The sequence below is a fragment of the Zonotrichia albicollis genome, chromosome 32, assembly GCF_047830755.1.
Source record: "Zonotrichia albicollis isolate bZonAlb1 chromosome 32, bZonAlb1.hap1, whole genome shotgun sequence".
Classification (NCBI taxonomy): Eukaryota; Metazoa; Chordata; class Aves; order Passeriformes; family Passerellidae; genus Zonotrichia; species Zonotrichia albicollis.
This window is the reverse complement of record NC_133850.1, coordinates 594,814-603,858: the sequence shown is the minus strand read 5'-3', so window position 1 is coordinate 603,858 and position 9,045 is coordinate 594,814. Positions and strand designations below refer to the sequence as shown.

Sequence of the window (9,045 nt, the reverse complement as noted above, 5' to 3'; positions counted from 1 at the left end):
TTTTTCGGTAACTCGGTTCATGCAATGGCGGCGGCCCCGGTTCCGCCGCCTCCGTGCCTCGGGCCGGGGGGGCCGGTGTCTGTTCCCGGTGTTCCCGGTGCCCGGTGCCTGGCAGCGGTTCCCGGTCCTGGTGGCGGTTCCCGGTCCCGTTATTCCCGGTATTCCCGGTGTTCCCGCCGTTCCCGGTGGCGGTACCCGGCGTTCCCGCTGCCCATCCCGGAGCCTCCCGGGCTCCGCTCCCGTCCCGGCGGCTCCTCCCGGCCGGGGGGGGGTTCGGGGGGTCCCAGGGGAGTCTCGGGGGGGGGGGGTCCCCGGCTCCGCGCCCCCCCCGCGGCGGCGGCGGCTCCTCCAGATGATAAAACTCATCCAAATCCCCGGGAGCGGGCGGGGGGCGCGGTGCGGGTGGCGGCTTCCACCCCCCTGGCCGCGACGCGCTGTCGCGATCCGTCGGCTCCGTGCGCGCCCTGTCGCGACACGCCGCTAGCAGCAATCATCGTCCGTCTCGCTGTAGGGGTCGCGCAGGCCGGGCCGCCCCTTGCCGGTGCCGGTGCCGCCGTGGCCCGGGTAGTACCCGTTGGGCAGCCGCCGCCCGGGCCGGGGCGGGGACGGGCCGGTCCCGCCGGGGGTCCCGGGGCCGCGGGGGGCGCGGGGGCCGCGTCCGTCGGGCGGCAGCGGCGGCTCGGTGTCGCGGGGGGGCCAGCGCGAGGCGGCGGCGGCGGCGGCGGCGGGGCCGGGGCGGGCGGGGCGGGGCTCGGCGGGCGGCGGGGGGCGGCGGGGGCCGCGGGCCGGGGGCGGCGCGGCGGGCGGGGGGCGGCGGGCGGCGGGCGAGTACGAGACGTGGGGCCGAGGAGTGGCGGGGGTCGGCGGGAGCTGGCGGCGGGTGCGGCGCGGGGTGCTGGTCCCGGACGTGGAGAGCACCGGGCTGCCGCTGACCGAGCTGCTGCCCTGCGGCGACAGCGACAACGGCGGTGGCACCGGGGGGGGATCGTGGGGACATCGAGGGGAGGGGGACACGGGGGGATCGTGGGGACACGGGGGGATCGTGGGGACATCAAGGGGAGGGGGACACGGGGGGATCGGGGGGACACCGGGAGGGGACACGGGGGGATCGTGGGGACATCAAGGGGACACCGGGAGGGGGGAGGAAGGGAAATGGAACAGCGACAACGGCGGTGGCACCGGGGGGGGCACGGGGGGATCGTGGGGACATCGAGGGGAGGGGGGACACGGGGGGATCGTGGGGACATCGAGGGGATGTGGGGGGACACGGGGGGATCGTGGGGACATCGAGGGGAGGGGGACACGGGGGAATCGTGGGGGGATCGCGGGGACACCGGGAGGGGGAGGAAGGGAAATGGAACAGCGACAACGGCGGTGGCACCGGGGGGACACGGGGGGATCGTGGGGACATCGAGGGGAGGGGGACACGGGGGAATCGTGGGGACATCGAGGGGATGTGGGACACGGGGGAATCGTGGGGGGATCGCGGGGACACCGGGAGGGGGACACGGGGGGATCGTGGGGACATCGAGGGGATGTGGGGGGACACGGGGGGATCGTGGGGACACGGGGGAATCGTGGGGACATCGAGGGGATGTGGGGGGACACGGGGGAATCGTGGGGACATCGAGGGGATGTGGGGGGACACGGGGGGATCGTGGGGACACGGGGGAATCGTGGGGACATCGAGGGGATGTGGGGGGACACGGGGGAATCGTGGGGGGATCGAGGGGAGGGGGACACGGGGGAATCGTGGGGACACGGGGGGATCGTGGGGACATCGAGGGGAGGGGGACACGGGGGGATCGTGGGGACACGGGGGAATCGTGGGGACATCGAGGGGATGTGGGGGGACACGGGGGAATCGTGGGGGGATCGAGGGGAGGGGGACACGGGGCGATCGTGGGGACATCAAGGGGACACCGGGAGGAGGAGGAAGGGAAATGGAACAGCGACAACGGCGGTGGCACCGGGGGGACACGGGGGGGTCGTGGGGACACGGGGAATCGTGGGGACATCGAGGGGACACCGGGAGGGGGACACGGGGGGATCGGGGGGACACCAGGAGGGGACACGGGGGAATCGTGGGGACACGGGGGGATCGTGGGGACATCGAGGGGAGGGGGACACGGGGCGATCGTGGGGACATCGAGGGGACACCGGGACGGGGAGGAAGGGAAAAGGAACAGCGACAACGGCGGTGGCACCGGGCGGGGACACGGGAGGGGGACACGGGGGCATCGTGGGGGGATCGGGGGGACACCGGGAGGGGGACACGAGGGGATCGTGGGGACACGGGGGGATCGTGGGGACACGGGGGAATCGTGGGGACATCGAGGGGAGGGGGACACGGGGACATCGTGGGGGGATCGGGGGGGACACCGGGAGGGGGAGGAAGGGAAATGGGGAGCCGGAGGATGGGACACGGGGGGATCGTGGGGACACCATGGGGACACCGTGGCGACATCACGGGGACATGAAGGGGGCACCGGGGACGGGAAATGGGGACCCGGCGGGGGAGGGGGACAAAGGGGAGCAGAAGGGACACGGGGGGGGGGGGACATGGGGACATCATGGGAGCGGGGGGTCGCAGCCGCGGGGGGGGCACAAAGAGGAGCAAAAGGGACAGAAGGGACATCATGGGGACATTGTGGGGGGGCAGGAAGGGAAATGGGGACCCGGCGGGGGTCGCAGCCGCGGTGGGATGGGGGGGGGGGGACAGAGGCAGGAGCCGTGCAGGCGCGGGGGGGGCACAAAGGGGAGCGGAGGGGACAAAAGGGACACTGGGGGGGGGGGGGGCGCGGGTGTCCCCCCAAAAGCGCTCGCAAGGCAAAGCTCGGGGTTCGGGGGGGGGGGGGGGCAGCTGGAGAAGTTTGGAAGAGTCAGCCCCGGGGGGGGGGGGGAACCCCAAATCTGGGGGTCCTGGGGGGGGGGGGCGTTAGGGCGTTACCCCCCAATTGTTCTGTGAGTTTGGGGGGGGGGTCTGTGAGCCCCCGATGCCAGGCTGGGGGGGGGAGCTGGGGACCCCCAATTCGGATATTTTGGGGGGGGTCTGTGCTTTCTGAATGGGGGGGCTGAGGACCCCAGACCCAACTCAGGGTGTGTAGGGGGGGGGTCCGTGCACCCCCAAACCTCAGCACAAACTGCCCCCCCCCAGGTTTGGGGGAGCCCCCAGACTCAGCTGGGGAAGGGGTGAGACCCCTGATTCAAGGGGTGCACCCCAAAATAGGGGTGGGGGCATCCCTGCACCCCAATTTAGGCCTGGGGGGACAATAAATGGGGGGGGGGTCACCCCAAAACATCCCAGGGTGGCAAAGCAGCTCCTCCTGGAGTCTCAGTTGGGTTTTTTGGGGGAGAATTCTGGAATTTTGGGGAGGGGGGAGGGATTCAGGATTTTTTTTGAGGGGGGGGGGCAGCTTCGTTCCAAACTTTCCAGGGTGGCCGGAGGAGCCTGGGGGGGCCGGAGCATAATTTTTTTTTTTTTTTTTTTTTTTTGGGGGGGCCCCGAGGCGCTTACCTGGGCCACCCCTCGCCGTGACAGCGCAGCCAAAGCACAGCCATGGGGAAACAGCAGAGAGGTGAATCAAGGCAGGACCCCCCCCCAAAATAAAGCAGCCGAAAATGGGGAGGGGGTGGGGGGGGCAAGCGAGGGAAGGGGGGAGGGGCTCTGTGCGGGCACGGGGGGGGGGGAGGGGCTGAGAGCGGGGAGGGGGAGGGGGCGCATCCGGAGGGGTCGAAGCGTCGCCACCGCCCCCCCCACCCCAAATTTGCCGCCCCCCCCCAAAATTGCTGGGGGGGGGGGGGTTCGCTTCCCCCCCCACCATCACCCTTCCTTTCGGGGGTGCCGCTCCTGGGGGGGGGGGCAGGACCCCCAAAATCGGGGCTGGACCCCCAAGGTGGGGAGGGGGACTGAAACACCCCCCCCAAGGTGGGCACTGGACCCCCCAAATTATGGGGAGGGGGGAGAACTGGACCCCCCCGGGGTAGGGGGGCTCTGCTGGTGTAACTGGGACGCCCCCAGAACGTGCGGGGCGGGGGGGGGGGCGCTGGGACCCCCCCTCACCCAAAGAGACCCTCAGAGAGATTTTTTGGGGGGGGGGGTCTCACAGTTTTCCCCCCTCCCCATTTTGAGCACCACCCAAAGGTCGGGAGGAGGGGGTGGATTTTTTTTTGGGGGGGGGGTCTCACAGTTTTCCCCCCCTCCCCATTTTGAGCACCACCCAAAGGTCGGGAGGAGGGGATGGATTATTTTTGGGGGGGGATGGATTATTTTGGGGGGGGGGTCTTTGGTTGAATCCACCGGGGGTGCAGCCCTTGTGTCCCCCCCCCCCAAATGGTGGGCGGGGCGGAGGAGGGGGGGGGGTTCAGAGGCGGAGTGGGGGGGAGCGGAGGGGAGGGGGCGCACCCACCTGCCGGGGGGGGGGGTCCCGCGTGTTCGCGACCCTCGCTGGGCGAGCGGGACCAGCGGCGCTCGCGGGACCGGGGCCGCCCGTACTCCTGGGGGGGGAGGGGCGCGGCGGGGGGGGGCACGCAGCGCTCCCGGTGGTGCTCGGGGGGCCCCCCCCCCCACACCGGCGGCGGGGCCCCCCCCCGTGGTGGTGGTGGTGGTGGTGGTGGTGGTGGTGGTGCCGGTGCCGCCGGTCCTTGGGGCGGCCCCGCTCGGGGTCCCGCTCTTTTGGGGGGGGGGCGTCGCCCCCGGACTGCGTGGTGAGGCTCAGGTTCACCGTGCCCAGCCCTGGGGGGGGGACACACACACACACACGGGGGGGGGGTCATTGAGGGACCCCCAAAAGTGGAGGGGGGGACAAAGGGAGGGGTTGGGGATTGGGGAGTTTCCCAAAAAATTGGGGTTTTGAGGTGTTCTGATGGGATTTGGGGACTTTTTTTGGGGATGGGGGTTGACTTTGATTTTGGCACTTTGGGGTCACTGGGGGGAGTCCTTGAGGTGGTTTTTAGGGGGGTCTTTTGGGGAGGTATGGATGTCCTTGGGGGATTTTGGGAATTTCCAAAAAAACTGGGGATTTGAGGCGTTCTGATGGGATTTGGGGCTCCACTGGGATTTTGGCATCACTGATGGGGTTTTGAGGTTCCCTTGAGGCGATTTTTGGGGAGTTTTTGCTATCCTTGGGGGAGACTTTAGAAATCCTTGGGGGAATTTGAGGACTGGACTTCGGGATTTTTATGGTTTTGGTTTTTTGGTTTTTTTTTTTGTTTTGTTTTGTTTTGTTTTGTTTTGTTTTTTTTTTTTTTTTTTTTTGTTTTTGTTTTTTTTGGGGTGCCCCCAATTTGGGTCACCCAACGGATTTGGGTGACACCAGTGACCACAGAACCCCCAACGGACCCCAAAGCCACCCCGGGTGACCTCAGGGACACGCGGGACAGGGTTGGTGACACTGTGGGGATGGCAGTGGGATGTCCCCTACAGGTGACACTGTGGGGGTGGCAGTGGGATGTCCCCCCCGGGTGACACTGTGGGGGGGGGTGGCAGTGGGATGTCCCCTACAGGTGACACTGGGGGGATGGCAGTGGGATGTCCCCTACAGGTGACACTGGGGTGGCAGCGGGATGTCCCCCCCCAGGTGACACCGGGCCCCACCTGTGTCGCCGTCCGTGTAGCGGCTGAGGGAGCGCTCGGAGGCGCGGTGGCCGCGGTGTCCCCGCCGGGGGTGGTGGCGCTGCCCGTCCTCGGGGGGGGGGACGCGCTCCAGGCTGAAATCGTCCAGGCGGACGCCGCGGGCGCGGGGGTGGCCGAGCAGCGAGGCCGAGCGCTTCATGGGGCTCGAGTCCGCGATGGTCTGCGCGACAGCGGCGGTGGCACCGCGGGGACAGCGCGGGGGACGGGGCAGGGTGGGGTTGGGGGCTCCAGGGTGGGGTTACCTGGGTCCCCTCCCCGGGTGTCCCCTCCCCGGGTGTCCCCTCCCCGGGTGTCACATCCCCGGGTGTCACATCCCCCGATGTCCCCGAGGCCCCAACGGATTTGTCCCCACGATCCCCCCCATGCCCGCCCCCGGTGGGTGGCGCTGCATTAGGAGGGACGCGTGTGTCCCCATTGTCACCGTGTCCTCATTGTCACCGTGTCCCCAGTGTCACGGTGTCCTGTCACCGTGTCCCCACTGTCACCGTGTCCTCATTGTCACCGTGTCCCCGTTGTCACCGTGTCCCCATTGCCATTGTGTCCTCATTGCCACCATGTCCCCAGTGTCACGGTGTCCTGTCACCGTGTCCCCGCTGTCACCGTGTCCCCATTGCCATTTCCCCATTGCCATCATGTCCCCGCTGTCACCGTGTCCCCATTGCCATTTCCCCATTGCCATCATGTCCCCACTGTCACTGTGTCCCCGCTGTAACCGTGTCCTCATTGCCATCCTGTCCCCATTGCCATCCTGTCCCCACTGTCACTGTGTCCCAATTGTGTGTCCCCACTGTAACCGTGTGCTCATTGTCATCATGTCCCCCATTGTCACCTTGTCCCCATTGTCATCGTCTCCATTGCCACATCGTGTCCCCACTGTGTGTCCCTGCTGCCATGTTGTCCCCACTGTCACCGTGTCCCCATTGCCATTTCCACATTGTCATCATGTCCCCACTGTCACTATGTCCTCATTGCCATCGTGTCCCCATTGCCATCGTGTCCCCACTGCCATCATGTCCCCACTGTCACCGTGTCCCCATTGTCATCATGTCCCCATTGTCACCGTGTCCCCACTGTGTGTCCCCACTGTCATCGTGTCCCCATTTTCACTATTATCCCCGTTGTCGCTGAGTCCCCACTGCCATCATGTCCCCTCTGTCACCATGTCCCCACTGTGTGTCCCCATTGTCACCGTGTCCCCACTGCCATTGTGTCCCCATTGTGTGTCCCCACTGTCACCGTGTCCCCATTGCCATTTCCACATTGTCATCATGTCCCCACTGTCACTATGTCCCCACTGTCACCATATCCCCATTGCCACATCATGTCCCCACCGTGTGTCCCCATTGTCACCGTGTCCCCATTGCCATTGTGTCCCCATTGTGTGTCCCCATTGTCACCGTGTCCCCATTGTCACTGTGTCCCCATTGCCATTGTGTCCCCACTGTGTGTCCCCATTGTCACCGTGTCCCCACCGTGTCCCCACAGACAGATCCCCCGTCCTGCTGCTCTAAACATTGAACTGCTGCTCAGGGGACAGAGGGACAGAGGGACAGAGGGACAGTCGGGGGGGGACACGGGCGCTGCTCCTGCTGGCTCCAGGTGGGGGTGACACAGAGGGGACAAAGTGTGATGGTGGGGGGGACACAGGGACAGTCGGGGGGTCCAGGGGGGCTTTGAGGGGTGGGGGGGGTCTGTGGGGATGTCTGGGAGGGGTCCAGGGGGGGCTCAGGGTGGTCTGAGCAGGGTCGGGGGTCTCTGTCAGGGGTCGGGGGTCTCGGGGGTGTGGGGGGTCTCTCTCAGGAATGGGGGGTTTTTGGGGGGGTCTCTCAGGGATGGGGGGTTTTTGGGGGGGGTCTCTCAGGGATGGGGGTTTTTGGGGGGTACCTACACTGAGGTTATTGCCTTGGGAGGGGGATGAGGGGTCTCTGTCATGGATGGGGGGGTCCAAGGAGGGTCGGGGGTCTCTGTCAGGGATGGGGGGGTTTTTGGGGGGGGTCTCTCTCAGGGATGGGGGGTTTTTGGGGGGGGTCTCTCAGGGATGGGGGGGTTTTGGGGGGGTCTCTCTCAGGGATGGGGGGTTTTTGGGGGGGTCTCTCTCAGGGATGGGGGGTTTTTGGGGGGTCTCTCTCAGGGATGGGGGGTTTTGGGGGGGTCTCTCTCAGGGATGGGGTTTTTGGGGGGGGGTCTCTCAGGAATGGGGGGTTTTTGGGGGGGTCTCTCTCAGGGATGGGGGGTTTTTGGGGGGGTCTCTCTCAGGAATGGGGGGTTTTTGGGGGGGGTCTCTCAGGGATGGGGGGTTTTTGGGGGGGTCTCTCTCAGGAATGGGGGGTTTTTGGGGGGTCTCTCTCAGGGATGGGGGGTTTTTGGGGGGGTCTCTCTCAGGGATGGGGTTTTTGGGGGGTCTCTCTCAGGGATGGGGGGTTTTGGGGGGGTCTCTCTCAGGGATGGGGTTTTTGGGGGGGGGTCTCTCAGGAATGGGGGGTTTTTGGGGGGGTCTCTCTCAGGGATGGGGGGTTTTTGGGGGGGTCTCTCTCAGGAATGGGGGGTTTTTGGGGGGGGTCTCTCAGGGATGGGGGGTTTTTGGGGGGGTCTCTCTCAGGAATGGGGGGTTTTTGGGGGGGGTCTCTCTCAGGGATGGGGGGTTTTTGGGGGGGGTCTCTCTCAGGGATGGGTTTTTGGGGGGTCTCTCAGGGATGGGGTTTTTGCGGGGGGGTTTCTCAGGGATGGGGGGTTTTTGGGGGGGGTCTCTCTCAGGGATGGGGGGTTTTTGGGGGGTCTCTCTCAGGGATGGGGTTTTTGGGGGGTCTCTGTCAGGAATGGGGGGTTTTTGGGGGGGTTTCTCTCAGGGATGGAGGGTTTTTGGGGGGGGTCTCTCAGGGATGGTGGGTTTTGGGGGTCTCTCTCAGGAATGGGGGGCGTCTCTCAGGGATGGGGGGTTTTTGGGGGGGTTTCTCTCAGGGATGGGGGGTTTTTGGGGGGGTCTCTCAGGGATGGGGGTTTTGGGGGGGTCTCTCTCAGGAATGGGGGGGGTCTCTCTCAGGGATGGGGGGTTTTTGGGGGGGGTCTCTCAGGGATGGGGGGTTTTTGGGGGGGGTCTCTCAGGGATGGGGGGGTCCCGGGGGGTTTCTCTCAGGGATGGGGGGTTTTTGGGGTGGGTCTCTCTCAGGGATGGGGTTTTGGGGGGGTCTCTCAGGAATGGGGGGTTTTTGGGGGGTACCTACACTGAGGTTATTGCCTCGGGGTCGCACCTTCCTCCGCTGCCGGAGCCCAGGAGGAGCCACAGGAGAGACAGAGAGCGCTGAGACCCCGGCCCGGGGGTCCCGGGGGGTCCCGGGGGTCCCGGGGGGTCCCGGGGGGGTTTGGGGGGGTCCGGGGGTGGGGGGGGCAGAGCAGCCAAGCAGCAGCAGCGG

At 66.9% G+C, this 9,045-nt stretch overlaps 1 protein-coding gene across 1 annotated transcript in view; it reads right to left on the bottom strand.

Moving 5' to 3' along the window:
• Position 1: 1 nt before the first annotated feature.
• Positions 2 to 9,045, bottom strand: part of CACNA1A (calcium voltage-gated channel subunit alpha1 A) — a 74,587-nt gene continuing 65,543 nt past the window's right edge. Inside the window, 5 exon segments of the mRNA XM_074530123.1 lie at positions 2 to 956; positions 4,428 to 4,528; positions 4,594 to 4,735; positions 5,597 to 5,795; positions 8,857 to 8,892. Of these exon segments, the coding sequence (XP_074386224.1) occupies positions 481 to 956; positions 4,428 to 4,528; positions 4,594 to 4,735; positions 5,597 to 5,795; positions 8,857 to 8,892 (954 nt within the window). The 3' untranslated portion in view covers positions 2 to 480.